Genomic DNA, 17749 nt, shown 5'->3' with positions numbered 1-17749 from the left:
AAAGGAAATCTAAGATTATTGCAATTAAAGATACACAAGGCAACACACACACTAACACCAAAGATATTTTAATACAATTTCTTGATTTTTATAAAGATTTATATTCTTCTGAATCTTATGAAAATAAAGAACAAGAGGGATTAAATTTCTTAAACTCATTTATTGGACCAAATGTTCCGGATCATATAAAACGAAGTTTAGAAGATCCTATATCTTTAAAAGAAATAGAATCAGCATTGAAGTCTCTTGGAGTTGGATCCGCTCCGGGTGGTGATGGATATACTATTGAATTCTATAAAACATTTCAAAATATCATCTTACCACATTTATTAAATTTGTATCAATATCTGATAAATAATGGGAATATATCAGGTACTATGGCTGATTTGGTAATTATTGTCTTACCAAAACCAAACAAGGATCCTACCTTGGTTTCAAACTACAGGCCTATCTCTTTATTAAATGTAGATGGTAAGTTGATTGCTAAAGTATTAGCAATAAGATTGGCAAAAGCTCTTCCTTTTATTATTGATGTACACCAAACAGGATTTATTGCTAAAAGACACTCATCAAACAATACTAGATTAGCATTCCACTCTTTAAATTTAGTGAAAAATATGAATGATCCAGCTTTTATGCTATCTTTAGATGCAGAAAAAGCATTTGATAGAGTGGAATGGAGTTATATGTATCAAGTTCTGGAATGGTTTGGAATAGGCCCTGGTTTTATTAAAATGATTCAGACATTGTATAGCTCTCCTGGTGCAAGATTATATATTAATAACAATTTATCAGATAGATTTAACTTGCGTAGGGGAGTTAGACAAGGATGTCCTTTGTCCCCCTTACTTTTTGATATTGTTTTAGAACCCTTATTAATTGCAATTAATCAAACTAAGGAGATAAAGGGAATCCCATTTTCTTACTGGGAATTTAAACTTTCTGCATATGCAGATGATATATTATTATATTTAAGAGAACCGGGGAATACTGTTCCAAGTTTATTTAATCTTCTAGAGAAATTTGGGAAATTTTCTGGATATAAAATTAATTGGAGTAAATCGGAAATTCTTCCAATTAATGTTCACTGTACCAAAGGATTATTTGATTCATATTCATTTATTTGGAAAGAAGAAGGATTAAAATATTTAGGTATTATTATCAAAACTACAATTGAAGATACAGTAAAAGAAAATGAAAAACTTTTATTTAAAAAAATAACAGAAATGTGTGAGCAATGGAATCCTTTACATCTTTCTTGGTGGGGAAGAGTCCAAACAATTAAAATGATGATATTGCCTGTGGTTTGTTATCAAATGAGTATGATACCAATATTTTTTCAGGGGTCATTTTATAAAAAGTTAAACAATATTCTTACAAAATTTGTTTGGTTTGGGAAAAGACCCAGAATTGCTTTAGTATCTTTACAAAGACCAATTGTGGAGGGAGGGGTAAATTTTCCAAACTTTTATAGGTACCATCAAGCCTATATTCTAAGACAGGGTATGTATTGGATCCTCCCAGATCTCATGGAGAATGTACCAGATTGGCTATATCTAGAATGGCGGCTCCTGTTCCCACTACATCCAGAACATCTAATTAGTATAAACATGCCAAGAAGATATAAGGATAACAGAATTTTATTGGATACTTGGAAGACGTTAAGATATGTTGGTAATCTATCACCAGAACCAATTGCTAAATCATTAAATCAATCAATTTGGGTAAACTCCAGGATCAAGATTGGCGGATACAAAATCGTCTGGAAACAATGGATAATTGCAGGTATACGAACATTGAATGATGTTATTTTAGAAGGAGCAATGCTTAGTTTTTCACAATTGCAACATAAATTTGGATTAAATAAAACACAATATTTTAAATGGTTGCAATTGAAGCAAGCTATTCAGGCAGGGTTCCCTGAATGGAAAGCTCTTAATACTCAATATAGTCTGCAGATTCTATGTTTCCAGGCGGATTTTTTGGGTCACTAAGCCGCAAAATGGTATAAATTGTTAAATGGATTTTTAAACAAAAAAAAAGAAAACTGGACTTAGGGATATTTGGAGTATTGAGATTGGTCAGACAATTTCTGAATCTCAATGGCCACGATTTTGGTCCTGGAGATTAAGATCTACAAAGTCAGCATCTATGAGTCAAACTTGGTTGTTTTTGTTACATAGAACTTTATGGACCCCTACGCGTTTACAAAAAATAGATAGTACTAGATCTAATAGATGCTGGCATTGCAGAATAGAAGTCGGGACATTAGATCACTTAATTTTTTTTGTCCCTGTATAAATGCATTTTGGAAACTAATTTGGCCCCAAATTAATGAATTACTAGAAAATCATGTAGGACTCTCATATGATACTATACTATTTGGTACAGCAATGAGAACTCAGAGTCCGATTTCAGCAAACAATAACAAACTATTATTAATATTGACAGGGGTCGCCATGCAACAAATAACTCAAAATTGGAAGGACTACACCAAATTAAATTTTACATTTTGGTGGAATTCAGTCTGTCATATATACAAAATGGAAAAAACAATAGCATTACAACAGGGAAATATTCATAATTTTAAGAAAATTTGGGAACCATTGACTCGATATTCCAATGATCAGGTTTCATAGCACATTAGTAATGGATATATTAGATTGGGGAAGGGTGGGAATGTATATTATATGGATTTAAGAAATGAAGAAAGGGGAGGGTTATATTTTATGTGATAAGATGAATTACTTGTAATCACAATTTTTCATGTATTAATTGAAGTTTATGTAAAATTAAATTATTGTAAGAATGAAAAATATCTTAGCCTTTTGGAACTCAATCTGGGATCAAGTAAATTGTTTATTGGAAAATCACGTAGCATTAACTTATGATACTGTACTTTTTGGTATGTCTATGAGAAAAAAGAGTCAGATATCAATGTGTAATAACAAACTTTTATTGATTTTGACCGGAGTAGCCATTCAACATATTACTAATAACTGGAAAGACCATAGTAGGCTCAATTTTAAATTTTGGTGGAATTCAGTTTGCCACATATACAGAATGGAAAGATCAATAGCGGTGCAAAATGGAAATTATAAAAACTTCATTAAAATTTGGGAACCATTAACGTCCTTTTGTCATGATTGATGCCATTTTCCTAATATTTCTATATTTAATATGTAAGATAAGGGTGGGGTGGGGGGAGGGTTTCTATTACATGAAAAATAAAAATTACTAAAAGGATTTCAGGATGGGAGAGGGAGGGTTATATTTACAACTATAAGTTATAATGATAAGATGTACAAGTGGTTAAATCTATGTTATTGTGTTGCAATTTTTGTACACTTGATGAAAGTTTTAAAATGAATAAAGAATTATTTAAAAAAAAAAAAAAAAAAAGTAAGAATGAAAAATTTATAAATAAAATATTTAAAAAAAAAAAGAATGATTAAAAAGGAATAAAGAATTAAAAATAAATAAATGATGTAATACTGTATTCTTGATGTAAGATGGAAAAATGAATAAAGAATTAAAAAAAAGAGAAAGGATATCTTATGTAAAGCCATCCCAGTCAGAAAGATTACAGATGAAGATGATAACACTCTATGTTCTACATGCGCAAATTTCACCCTTCCTTCGACCAATGACCTCCGACGCTTAACAAAAACACTTAATTCTAAAGGAGCCCAATCCGAAGCCATCCCACCGTTCTTCTTACAATAGTTCTTTTCTAACCTCTGACCATCATTCTGTAAACCGCATAGAACTTATGGATATGCGGTCTAGAAATCCGGTGTTATGTTATGTTATTTACCAAAGGCTTGGAAGCATTCAGTAATTTTTGTCCGATAATCAAACCCCCCCACTCAAAAAAAAAAGAGGGAAGGAGAAGTATTAGAGCAGTGGACAGAGTATGATTGAATCCACTGAATCTTTTTCCCCATTTTAAAAAACTGTTGAAGACCCATTTTATTTCCCTAGCTTTTCGCCCCATTTAATCGGTGACTTATAACCTGCATTTGGTACAGGTGATATATCAAGTTATTTTAATAATAATAATAATTCAGAAGCTCAAGGTCTGCATGCCTCGCTTACCCAGACAGAGCTGCTGCTGTAGATGCAGGCAAAGTATTAGGGTGCAATTTTGCTAGAATTCTTATGACTGCCAGCTCAGTTTGCAAAACGACCAGGCCCAAAGCTAACTCTCGTGTTCTCTAAATGTATTTCTGACTACTTATCACCTTATACGTCTGCAAAATTAAGATTTAGGGCCCCTTTTACAAAGCCACAGTAGTGATCATCCTGTGGCAAATGCATTGAAGCCCATTCAGTTCCTACGGGCTTAGGTGCATTTGCCAGGGGAGAATCATGACCGCGGGGGAGGGGGGGAAGGGGGTTGTTTGTTTGTTTTTAAAGGGGTCCTGACTCCATGTCTTTTAGAGAGGAGCATAGTCATGCCTGCTGATGTCACAGTTTAATCCATTCCAATACTGTACTAGCAATTCACTTTTAAAGCTCCTTATATCAAGGGCTGCCGGGCTATGTGGGCAGAAAAGGTCTTAAGACTCACTTTTAAGACGTGCGCTGCTGGCCGCATGGGGTAGGAGAAGGTAACGTGCTTAAATTCCACTTTCCCCTCCATGTCATCCGGGGCCAGGGTTCCGTTGTTCACCATTTCTGGCCTGCGATCTATGAATCCAAACACTTTCTCAGCAGCCCCGACGCCTTGCATCAATCCACTGTACACAGAGCCCATGGACTACAAAACAGAGCAGAATGTCCTTACCACAAAAGTTTATGGGTTAGTCTGACTGTTTAAAGTGCTGATAATCGTTTATTGAAAACTTCTATACTGCTGCTAATGACTGGGGGAGTCAATTCAGAGTGGTTTACATGAGCTTTGTAATGGTGTTACATAGTAACATAGTAAATGATTTGCATTTCCTGGGATGGTTTCAAAATACAGATATTATTAAACCCTAATAATAGCATTATTGTACCTGCAAGACTTGTTTGTGCATACTTGTTTTATTTAGTTGGATTTAGTTCACACCTTTCTCAGTAGTAGTAGCTCAGGGTGAGTTACATTCAAGTACATTAGGTATATTTCCTTGTCACCTGAAGGCTCACATTCTTTAAGTTTGTACCTGAGGCAATGGAGAACATAAGAACACAAAACTTGCCATAGTAAGACTGAACAAAAGGTCTGTTTCCAGCAGTGGCCAATCCAGGACACAAGTACCTGCCAAGATCCCAAAAGAATAAAACAGATTTTATATTGCTTATCTTAGAAATAAACTGTGGATTTTCCCAAGTCCATCTTAATAATGGCTTATGGACTTTACTTTTAGGAAATGATCCAAACCTCTTTTAAACCCTGCTAAGCTAACTGCTTTCACCACATTCTCTGGCAATGAATTCCAGAGTTTGATTACACATGGAGTGAAGAAATATTTTCTCCAGTTTGTTTTTAATTTGCTACTTAGTAGCTTCATTGCATGCTCCCTAGTTCTACTTTTATTGGAAAGACTAAATAAGTGATTCACTGTAACTTGTCAAGGATCACAAGGAGAAGCATCAGCTTTATATTTCGGGCAAAGTTCTGCAACTATGGGAGCCTTTTACTAAAGGACGTTAAGTCCTAATGCACACTTAGCAAGGGAAAAATAGAGTACTGCAAAACATACTACATTATTTTGTGATATTTTGCCAGTTTGCACACGCTAACTGGTGCATTAGCTATTTAAAAAAAAAACCATAAGAATATCTATGCTGGGTCAGATCAACAGTCCATCTAGCCCAGTATCCTGTTTCCAAAGTGGTCAATCCAGTACCTGGCAGAAGCCCAAATAATAACAACATTCCATGCTACTGATCCAGGGCAAGCAGTGGCTTCTTCCACGTCTGTCTCAATAGCAGACTATGATGAGGTAGCACACCATGGAGTGATACAGAAGCATTATAACTTTCTTAATCTTGTTTACCAACCCTTTTCTAATAATTCCTAGCATCTTGTTTGCTTTTTTGGCTGCCACCGCACATTGGGCAGAAGATTTTAAAGGTATTTTTGGAGGAGGGGATGTCATGGCTGGAGAATGGGCCTGGAAGCATTAACCAGCAAGTGCAGTGGTCTTCACTAATTTTTTAAGCGAGGGTCATTTTGGGTCCAAAAGGGCTGAAGGAGAGCTGACAAATGTCTTCCTACTTGGGACCATAACACCAATAATGCTTCTTGACATTCATTCCTACCAAACACCTGGCCTTGGTCATACGTGCACAACACAGATAAACCCTATGCAAATACAGGACCACAAATTAAAAATCCTAAATATACAGAAACGAAACCCTTAGATGCTAGGCTCTGCGTGCTTTACACCACCAGAGAAATAAAAAGAATCCCAGCACTGGTTCTGGCTGAGCTAGAAGAGACAACAAAAAAAAAAAAGTATATCACATAAAAATATTGTCTGCAGCTTATAGTTACATCAAATCTAGCAAGGGATCAAACAGAGATCATTTGAGCAATATTGACCAAATGGGAAGGAACTTCTTGGCAGCTGATGCTCTAGTGGGAGGAGCAAGGCGCCACCAAGTGGAGAGGTTCAGCACTGTAACCCATTATTATAAAATTGATCATCAAAATCTTTCAATTCAAATAAAGTAAACCTGAAACAAATGACATGTGAAGGACTATTTTACAACTCTCGTGGCTAATTTTTTTTTTTAAATTGATTTTTATATACAATGTACAATAAGTACAGAAAGAGAAATGTTAATGAGGCAAGATGATATTTTGCCTACTTCAGAGTTGTATTGTTTCAAGAATGGACCACTGAAGCAACAACAGTATCGGTCCCTGGCTGATCAAAAAGCTGTTCTCTCCATATCCCAGAAAATACATTTATCTATTTGGTTCTTTACATAATGATTTCAAAAGCAAACAAGGCAGCAACCCCCACCTACAATTCAATGGCTTACAATTATCAGCACTAAACAAAAACTTGTAAAGGGGGAAATGGGGGAATAGTCAATCTAAATATCGTTTACAAAATCTCTGGGTGTTCCATTCTCTTTTGGGGAGATTTTGTAAACGGTATTAAGATTTACAATTATCAGTGCATCCTTTTCAATTATACCCCAGTCTCAACAATTCATACGTACACGCAGTCAACACTGTTCTCAAGTGCAGACCATCCCCTCCTGTGTCTAGCTGGGAAATGCAGAATGGGCTTTCTGTGTGCAAAGCTTATTTTACACACAAGAAAGCCTTTTTATGCAATTATGTCAAGCAACAAGATGATGCGTATTTATATGTGCATTGTGTATAGTTATCCCTGGGGACACAGTTGTGTGATGTATAAAATGTTTATGAGTATTAGCATTTGATATACTGCTCTACCTTGAACAAATTCAGGGAAGTGTACAATTTTTTTTCTATCAGGTACTCTAAAATATTTTGCCCTATTAGTCCCGGTGGACTCACAATCTAACTATTGGAAATGGAGGGTTAAGTTGCTTGCCCAGGGTCACAAGGAACAGTGCTGGGATTTTGCCTACAACCTCAGGGTGCTGAGGCAGCAGCTCTAACCACTAGACCAGTGTTTCTCAACTCGGTCCTGGAGTACCCCCTTGCCAGTCAGGTTTTCAAGATATCCACAATGAATATGCATGAAATAAATTTACATATAACAGAGGTAGTGTATGCAAATCAAGTTTATGCAAATTCAATATGGATATCATGAAAACCTGACCTGCAAGGGCAGTGGCGTACCTAGCATATGTGACACCCGGGGCCCATCATTTTTGGCACCCCCCCATCTGTACGAAAAACATGATTTTTAGTAACAAGCCACACGTCACACATGAGTACCTAGGAAAAGGCAGCATCTTACATACTGCAGTGAGCAGTACAACATCAATTACACCCATTGTAAAACTAAACAAGCCAGACTAGTACAGATCAATCCTGCAGTCAATCCTAAAAGAAAACCTTGTCTTTCAAACACACAGAACACAGAAAATACCTTCGCCTAGTATGGAATATGTCATCACAAACTAACCCCTCCCCCTTTTACAAAACTGTAATGTGGATTTTAGCCACGGTGGTAACAGCTCTGACGCTCATAGAATTCTGAGCATCAGTGCTGCTACCACCATGGCTGGCGCTAAAAAACGCTCCACAGTTTTATAAAAAGGGGGATAAAATAAAAATACATAGCCATGGTGGTAACAGCTTTGATGCTCATAGTACCACCATGGCTGGCGCTAAAAAACGTTCCACAGTTTTGTAAAAGGGGGGATAAAATAGAAATACATAGACAAAGATTAAATAGAACCAGCAAGAAGCTGGACTCTGCATACAATGTAACACCACAGAAACAATAAATAAATAGAAAATTTTTGTTCTGCCTTTGTCTTCTCTGGTTTCTGCTTTCTTCATCTTCTTGTTACTCTCTTCCTTCCATCCACTGTCTGCCATCTCTCTGCCCCTATATGGCATCTTCTCTCCTTCTATGTCCCTTACAGAAACTGTAGGCCTCCCCCTTTCATCTCTCCTTTCACCCCCATTGGTCTGGAATCTCTCTCCTCTCCTTCCCTCTCACACACCTCTCTTCTGCAATTCCTTTCTTCCCTCATTTTCCTTTTCAATTTATTTTCTGCATCCATCTAGATTATGTTCTTACTACCCTCTCATCAATTTATTTTTTTACTGTCTACCTACAGCTCGCCACCTCTTTCCCTCACTCCCTCCAGTATTTCCCTAACTCAATCCTTTTCCCCCATCATGTGCCCTCCTTTTATTTATCCCCTCCTTCCATCATCTGCCCTCTTCTCTCTCTCCCTTCTCTCCACTTCCATCATATGCCCTTTCTCTCTCTTTCCCCCACTTCCATCATCTGCCCTCTTCTCTCTCCCCACTTCCATCATCTGCCCCTTCTCCCCACTTCCATCATCTGCCCCTTCTCCCCACTTCCATCATCTGCCCTCTTCTCTCTCCCCCTTCTCTCCACTTCCATCATCTGCCCTCTTCTCTCTCCCCCTTCTCTCCACTTCCATCATCTGCACCTTCTCTCTTTTTCCCCCCACTTTCATCATCTGCCCTCTTCTCTATCCCCCTTCTCTCTCTTTCCCCCCACTTCCATCATCTGCCCCTTTTCTCTCTTCCCCTTTTCTCTCTTCCCCCCACTTCCATCATCTGCCCTCTTCTCTCAATCTCTCCATCCACCACAGGCCCATCTTTCTCCCTTCCTCACCTTTCCGATTTTGCCAACAAGATCGGCAAGCTCCCCCCCCCCCGCGATGGCACTCAGTGGCATTGGCACCCCCCCTACCCTGCGACAGCACTCAAGTTCGGCCTCCTTTTCCCGGCATCAGCAGAACTTCAGATCGGCAACAGGTGGTCAGTCAAAAACTTCCCCTGACTGAACTGCCTGGGCGGAAACAGGAAGCTGAGTCAGGGGAAGCTTTTGGCTTAGCACCTGTTGTCAATCTGAAGTTCTGCTGATGCCGGGAGGAGGAGGCCAAACATGAGTGCTGTCGCGGGGCAGGGGGGTGCCGATGCCGCTGAGTGCCATCACGGACGGGGGGCGTTGATGCCGCTGAGTGCCATCGCAGCCCAGGAATTTTCCGGACCTGTCCGGCTGTGCACCCCCCTAAGGCTGAACCCGGGGCGAACCGTCCCCCTCTCTTGGTACGCCACTGTGCAAGGGCCGAGTTGAGAAACATTGCACTAGACCAGGGATAGGCAATTCCGGTCCTCGAGAGCCGGAGCCAGGTCAGGTTTTTAGGATCTCCACAATAAATATGCATGAGATAGATTTGCATCTCAAGGAGGCAGTGCACGCAAATCCATCTCATACATATTCATTGTGGATATCCTGAAAACTTGACCTGGCTCCGGCTCTTGAGGACCGGAATTGCCTACCCCCGCACTAGACCACTCCGCCACAAACACATGCAAGAGGGTAACTTTATATGTAAAGTCCACGTAGGTGCCTATTTTATAAAGGCAGAAAAATATGAGGGGTAAGTGGATGAAAATTGTGGCTAGAGCAAGGACAGATTCAATCTAGCCCTCAGGAAACTTCCAGCCAGTCAAGTTTTTAGAGGATATCCACAATGAAATGCGTTCAGATCTGTCACTATTGCATGTAAATCTCTCTCATGCATATTCATTGAGGTATCCTGAAAACCTGACTGGCTAGTTGTGTCCTGAGGAGTAGGATGAGAACCTCTGGGCTAGACTGAAGCTGCTTAGGAGCAGGCCTAAGTATTAGTGTGAAAAGTGTGTGCTCTGCCCCAGATCACGCCTGCATGTAGGTCATGTAAAAAGTGTATGTCTTTTTGTCACCATGCAAACTTTTGTGTGCATACCCTAAGAACATAAAAAATAGCCATACTGGGGCAGACCAATGGTCCATCTAGCCCAGTATCCTGTTCCCAACAGTGGCCAATCCAGGTCACAAGTACCTGGCAGAAACCCAAATAGTAGCAACATTCCGGAACCCCAAAGAGTATCAAGATTCCAGAATCCCAAAAAGAGTAGCAACATTTCATATTACCAATCCCAGGGCAAGCAGTGGCTTCCCCTATGTCTCTCTCAATAGCAGACTATGGATTTTTCCTCCAGGAACTTGTCCAAACCTTTTTAAAGCTTTCCACAAATATGGGAAAAATCATTTAATTTCTGTGATCATAAAAGTCTCAACGCATACCAATATCACAGAGTCTTTTTTTTTTTTTTCAAAATCAAATAAATTATCTTATATATACATTTTTAATTACTTATTTATATATAAGTGATGTGCTCAGACCCACAACCTCAAATTAAACTGAAATATAACAAATTCACCACCAATGTCCTGTTATAAAATCAGGACCAACATCTTTTATCCCTTTTGTAAGATCCAAACTAAAATGGCAGATAAATCTTTAGGCACATTTCTCAGCTTCCCCCCCCCCCTCCCCAATAGGGTTACCAGATTTTCCTTCAGGAAAAATCCGGACCCATGGCCACGCCTCCAGGACTGCCCAGTTCCCCTTCTGTCCTACCCTGTTCCATCCCCAGCCCCCGACGGCACCCGCGCATGCGTGTGACATCACCGCATTGTGTCCACGCATGCGCGGATGCCCCTTCCCGACACGATTATGTCGGGAAGCTTTTCAAAACCTGGACCCAAGTGCCGGGTTTTGAAAAGCCGTCCGGGGAAATCAGGTTTCAGGTTTATTTAAAAATTTGACATACCGCCTTATCAAAATTCAAAGTGGTTTTACATAATATATAAAAACAAAGAGTAGAAAGGCATACATTAAAAACAAATCATAATTATTAAAACAGACAGTCAAACACATAGACGAACATTAACTTACCGAAACAAAATGAAAAAGGGTAGAAATACATTTGTGTAATGAAAACGAGAGGGAGAAGGATCAAAACAAAAGGGAGGGAACAAAAAATAAATAATCTAGCACTTTGTAGAAAAGAAATCCGGACGTCTGGTAACCCTACCCCTCCACATGCTGAGCCACACTCACCTCCATGCTGTCCCCAAGGAGAAATTCATAAATAATAAAAGAAATGAGATTTCCGCTAGTCATCTGCTTGGATATCACGAGGTGGCCACCGTAATACAGGATGCTGATCTGCAGCACGAGCTGAGTAAACTGGAAACAAATGGAAAGAGACCTAATTCAGTCATCCTCTTGGTTCATCTGGAAGGGCGATAAGGCTACTGATCTTCATGACCTGAAAAAAGCCATGTGTTGCCACAGTTACGGCTAAATCCGTAAAGGAAAATCCTTATTTACATTTATTTAAAGGGCTTGTCAAATAAAGGCAACACCTTCTTCTTCAGCTGGATTCTGAACGCAGGAGGACAAAGTAGAGGCCGCCCGATCTGAAAACCAGGTTCAGGCTTTGGCTCAAAATACTGAGGTAATTTTGGCTGACAATGAAAATCACACATCGTGTCGATGTCCACGCATGCACAGAGGCCCGCCAGATGCGGCCCCAAGCTCAGGGAGGTTTGTGTGGGGGTGGAGCTGGAGGCAGAACAGGGCAGGGCCAGGCATCCTCTTTTTTTTAAAACGAGGAAATCTAGCAACCCTACATGGAAGCATTATTACATTAGTGTCTTCTATTCCGCCAATACCTTTCTGTTCTAGGCAAATTACAAAAGAATTGGTCTGGGCATACCCAGTGAAATTACAAGATAGATAATTAGAAGAAGCATTAGGGTCTGGGGATATACTGAGAAGGTTAGTTTGACTTGACAAATTTCCTGAATAACTTGGTTTTTAATTCTCTCCTGAATGTTTTGCAGTTGGACATTGTGATCAGCAGGCTGGAGATGTGTTGGTCTAGTTTCGTTGCTTGGGCGACTAGTAGGCCGTCATACATTTTCTTACGTTGTATGCCTTTGATTGCATTACTGCTCACTAACTGGATAATGCAGAGTTAACGTCCCTACTGCCTCCTAAATAGGAGATAAGGGCCCCCCCCCATGTTAACTTTTTGCTAACAAGAGCGTGCAACCAAAAAAAATTTATTTAGAAAGCCTGCATCTGGCCTTAGCACATGAGAAAGTCCCACATCAAAACACACTAAGGCTGGATTCTAGTGTGGCCTCAACACACGGGAAACCCACACGCTAATAATAGTGCAAGTCACTTTGTAGTACAGCTTAGTAACAGGGCCCCTTAGTGTACACTAAGCTATGGGTTAACAGGGTTACCATACCTCTGGGGAAACCCAGACATGTCCTCTTTTTAGAGGACTGTCCAGGTTTCCAGATGGGTTTTTTTAAAATTGTGTGAGTCTGTCCAGGTTTGGCAGAGCTGGCTTACAAGGAGTCTGATGGCTCTTCCCCTCTTACCTCCTCGGCGTTGCAATTCAATTTTCTTCAGGACACCAGCAGCTCAGGCAGATGAGCCTGCTGCCATCAGTCTGTCCCAGAAACTGTTTCTCTGTGGCGGCCTCCTTTTCCTGTGTAGGCGGGACCTACAGAGAAGCGGCTTCCAGGGCAGGCTAGCGGCAGCAGGCTTACCTTGCTGAGTTGCCGGTGGTCTGAAGAAAACTGAATTGTAACACCGAGGAGGTAAGCGGGAGAGAGCCATTGGATTCTGAGTAAGCCGGCCCTGATAAACTGCATGCAAGGTGCTGTTTACCATATTTTTCGCTCTATAAGATGCAGTTATTTCCCAAAAAAAAGTGTGTGGAAATAAGGGTGCGTCTTACAGAGTGAATACTAACTAACCCTCCTAACTTAATTTCTCCAGCGGTCCGACGGACCACCGCTGTGGGGCAGGAGCTTTCAGCCTCCTGTCCTTCCATCCAACTTTCTCCTCAGCGGCAGCGGCAGAGTTGGAGCGGCAAGAAGGCAGGCGCATGTTTTTCGCTTCCTGCCTTGCCGTTCCATGAATGGCGGTCCAGCACTGTAGGGCAGGAGCTTTCAGCCTCCTGCCCTTCTTTCCTACTTTCTCTTCCCGAGCAGCACCGGCAGTGGAAGAGCGGCAAGCAGGCAAGTGCGAGTTTTTCACTTCCTGCTTTGTCCTGCGCCGCTCTGTGAATGGCTGTCCCAGTTCTCTGTCACTAAGCCTGCCTGTCACTAGACTGCTAGGCCTGCCTGACTGCCACTAGGCCAGCCTGACTGCCACTAGGCCTTCCTGCCCTGTCCTGTCCCGGCCTACCACTAGACCACCAAAGGGGGGATAGGTACAGAGCCTGGCAGGGAGAGGGACAGGGTGCAGAGCCTGGCAAGGTGTGTGGGGTTGGGTGCAGAGCATGGCAGGGAGAATTTGGTTCAGAATTTCTAAATCATACTTTGGCACCTCAGGCAGCTTTTCATGACAACGAATTCCAAATATTTTTGCTTACTACCCATTCCTATAGCTATTTTAGAAAACAATTGAAGACCTATCTTTTTTCTAAATATTTGACTGTTTAATGAATCATCTTATTTCATGTAACAAGTTTACTTTTATAACTTTTTGTGAACCACGTTGAACTTCTGGTTACATGGTCAATAAGCACGATGTTATGTTATCATGTATGTTATAATGTTTTTTTTCTTGTTTTCTTCCTCTAAATCTTGGGTGCGTCTTATGGTCAGGTGTGTCTTATGAAGCGGGGAAAAAACGGTAATTTTCAAAATTAGCTTCTGGGGGTGGGGAGGGGCCAGGGGCAGGGTGAGGTGGGGTCAAGTGTCCTCTTTTTGTTTTTTCAAAAATATGGTAACTCAGAAGTTCTAATAGGTGTTAACATTATTTTTATTTTATTAATGCAAATTGTGAAACCAACCAGAAAAATGTCTGAACACTGGAGAAAAAAACTTGAAAACAAACTGGACTTTTTTCCATCAAACATCCCCAGCACCCTATAGTATTGAACTAAATGCCTGAAACCAGCTAGAATCAAAAGAGCAGAGCGATATACCCCAGTGGCCCACATGTAGTAGGTATAAGCGAGGGCCTCCTTTTTGTACAGAATGTACACCTGCTGCAGTTTCTCCCAATAGATATTGGCTTCTGTTTCTTCGTTGGCGAAACTTCTGACGGTCTTCATAGCTGATAGAGTTTCTTCTGCAGTGCTGTTGGCTTTTGCTAAAGCGTTCTGAACTTCTTTGGCAAGCTTCTAAATTAAATACAAACAAACAAAAAAAAAAGGGCTGTGAACAAAACCGTTTGCTTTAGTTCATTGGAGGCCTGCTCAAAATTCATATGCCCTCCGGGCACTTCAACTCCAGGATTTGGAAGCTGGTGCTTAACCATTCTTACCCATATAATGTATTCCACAGCTCTAATAACCATGCCCTTAATAGTAAACTCGGACGCAGCGGGAGCTGTGACAACTTGCTTTTGACTGAGGGTGAGCATTATTCAAAGACATGGGGGCCCTGGGCATCCTTTCTGCAAAAGTCACCTGGGTAGGGCTACCAGATTTTTCCAAAGGAAAATCCGGACCCATGGCCATGCCCCCAGGCCTGTCCAGACCCACCCTGTTCCACCCCTAGACGGCATCTATGCATGCGTGGACGTGACACAATGACATCACCGTGTTAAACCCACGCATGCGCGGATGCCCCTTCCCGATGCAATTTTCATGGGAAGCTTTTCAAAACCCGGGCAAAGTGTCAGGTTTTGAAAAGCCGTCTGGATATAAAGGGAACGCATTTTGGAATTCAATTTGGCCCCAAATTAATAAGTTACTAGAAAATCATGTAGGACTCTCATATGACACCATATTATTTGGCACTGCAATGAGAACTAAGAGTCCGATTTCAGCAAATAATAATAAGCTATTACTAATACTAACAGGAGTCGCCATGCAACAAATTACTCAAAATTGGAAAGATTATACCAAATTAAATTATACGTTCTGGTGGAATTCTGTCTGTCATATTTATAAAATGGAAAAAATATTAGCGTTACAACAGGGAAGTCTTCTTAATTTCAAGAAAATTTGGCAACCATTGACAAATTATTCTAATGATTAGTTTCTTAGCACAATGATAAAAATTATATATGAATGGGGTGGGATTTGATTAATTAATGGAAACATATTATATAAAAAGGGGGAGGGATTTATATTTTATATGATATTGTATAATCTTTACCATATTATATTTTAAATACTATGAATTATTAATGATAATATTTTGGATATGTAATAATTAATAATATTTTGTATGATTCAAATATTGTAAGAATGGAAAATTTATAAATAAAAATTTAAAAAAAAAAAGAAAAGCCGTCTGGACCCTCGGACAGGTCCGGGGAAATCTAGACGTCTTGGCAACCCTACACCTGAGGGAAGGAGGTTCTGAAATTTGGAAGAACAGGAAGGAGTAGTGTTACCAGACGACCGGGAAAACCCACACTTATCCTATTTTTAAGAGGACCGTCCAGGTGCCTGGACGGAATTTCCAAAACCCAGCAGTTTGTCCGGGTTTTAGAAAACCCTGACGAGCTCCGGCCACCTCTGGAGGGCCTCTGAGCATGTGCGGATGACGTCGCACACATCCGTGCATGCTCGAGGCCCTCCGGACGCGGCCCGGATGTCGGGGAAGAAGAGATGAGGCTTTCTGGGAGGTGGGGCTGGGGGCAGAATGGGGAGGGGCTGGAGGCAGAACTGGGCGGGGCCATGTTTCAGGTTTTGGCATCTCAAAATAGGGTAACCCTAGGAAGGAGTAGATTAAACTGACACAGGAAGCTGCTGCAGCGTTGACAAAACTATTAAAGATAAAGAGCAAGATGGCTGAACGTCTGCAGCGGTGCATCTAAGTCTGCAGCGGTGCATCTAAGTCTGCAGCTTATTTATCTAACAGAACCCGTGTAAAAGCAGAGAGGATTTTCAAAGAATCACAAAACATTGGCCTTAATGTCAAAAATCTCCTCCTCTAAAAGAGAAGCACATTTTCAAAATGTGACGTGCTTGTGTGCATGGATTTATGCCTTTGAGAGGAAAGTGTTCACAGCTCTATCTATTCTAATTAAATTTAAAGGGTAAAGGGGTTGGGGCTTGTGTACTACTTTTTCTGTATGTGGTTACAATCAAAGTAGTTTACAGATTTTTTTTTTAGACAGGTACTTATTGTCCACAGTCATAAGGAGCTGTAGTGGGAATCCAATTCACAACCTCAGGATGCCGAGGCAGGTGCTCTAACCGCTAGGTTAAGGCTCCCTTTTACAAAGCCGCAGGGCAAATGCTCCAGCGCCCATTCAATTCCTAGGGGCGTCGAAGCATTTACCGCACTGCTTTTATAAAAGAGGGGGTAAATTTGCTCTCCTTGAAAAGAGCTAAAAGCATAAATGCTCCACAACATACTGCATATACCTAGGCTGCATTTAGGGGGAAGTGGAAAACACCACATGCAAATTAATTTAAGTCCACAGTGTTATTTTCCCAAGTGAAATCTACCAGCAGCAAAAGCAAGGACAAGTTCCATGGTGACAGCTTGAAATCTGGTGCAAAATCTTTTTTTTTACAAATCTTTATTCATTTTGCATCATATAACAAGTGTAACAATAAATAATAGTTAAAATTGAATACAACACTTGTTACTTTATCATATTCAGCATTAACACATTATAATTTTAGCCCAATCCCTAATCTTGAGAAATTTAAATCTCTTCTTAAGACATTCCTTTTCGAGATTTAACATTTTTTATTGATTTTTTTCATATAACAAGTGTGTCATAAAGATTCATACAATTACCTTAAGTATACACTTGATATCTCCATAACATATTGTGCATACAACATATCTTATATAATCCTTACTATAATTTTAGACATCATATAAAATTTAATAATTTTATCAACTATTATTCAATTATGAATCCCTTTCCCTCCCCTTATTTTGTTAGTTACACACAATATAACAACTATTATGATAATTTATTTATAATTTATGATAAAGAGAATAAACCTACCCCCCCCCCCCGGTGCAAAATCTGTGGACAAAGAGAAGCCGTAGACAGGTTGAAAACTGTCACTCTACATGGCATACTTAATGCTTCAATGCAGAGAGAGAAGCAAACTATTGGCTTCTTTCTGTCTACATCCTTGGGATGGTAACCCCATGCCCAGCTGTTGTGTTGTTCCTCCCTTCCCCTAACCAAGCCATCACACACCCCTGTTCTGCCAGGATCGCTGCATTTGCTAGAAAAGCAAAAATATGAAAAGAAAAGCAATTTGAAAAAAAAAGGCGACTCTGGAGACATACACCTTGTTTATGAACAAGAA

General features: G+C 40.2%; 1 protein-coding gene across 4 annotated transcripts in view; it reads right to left on the bottom strand.

Moving 5' to 3' along the window:
* Positions 1–17749, bottom strand: part of ABCB9 (ATP binding cassette subfamily B member 9) — a 70337-nt gene that overhangs the window by 35628 nt on the left and 16960 nt on the right. For all 4 annotated transcript variants that reach the window (XR_004540307.1, XR_004540308.1, XM_033954298.1 and 1 more), the window contains exons 8-10: positions 14438–14635; positions 11539–11667; positions 4574–4762 (exon numbers count right to left, since the gene is read on the bottom strand). Coding sequence is in view for 2 of the 4 variants with exons in the window: in XM_033954298.1 (XP_033810189.1) it covers positions 4574–4762; positions 11539–11667; positions 14438–14635 (516 nt within the window). In the remaining 2 variants the exon portion in view is untranslated. The remainder of the gene's footprint in view (positions 1–4573; positions 4763–11538; positions 11668–14437; positions 14636–17749) is intronic.

Source organism: Geotrypetes seraphini, chromosome 8, assembly GCF_902459505.1.
Source record: "Geotrypetes seraphini chromosome 8, aGeoSer1.1, whole genome shotgun sequence".
Taxonomy (NCBI): Eukaryota; Metazoa; Chordata; class Amphibia; order Gymnophiona; family Dermophiidae; genus Geotrypetes; species Geotrypetes seraphini.
The sequence above is the reverse complement of the archived record's forward strand: the minus strand, read 5'-3'. Positions and strand labels throughout refer to the sequence as shown.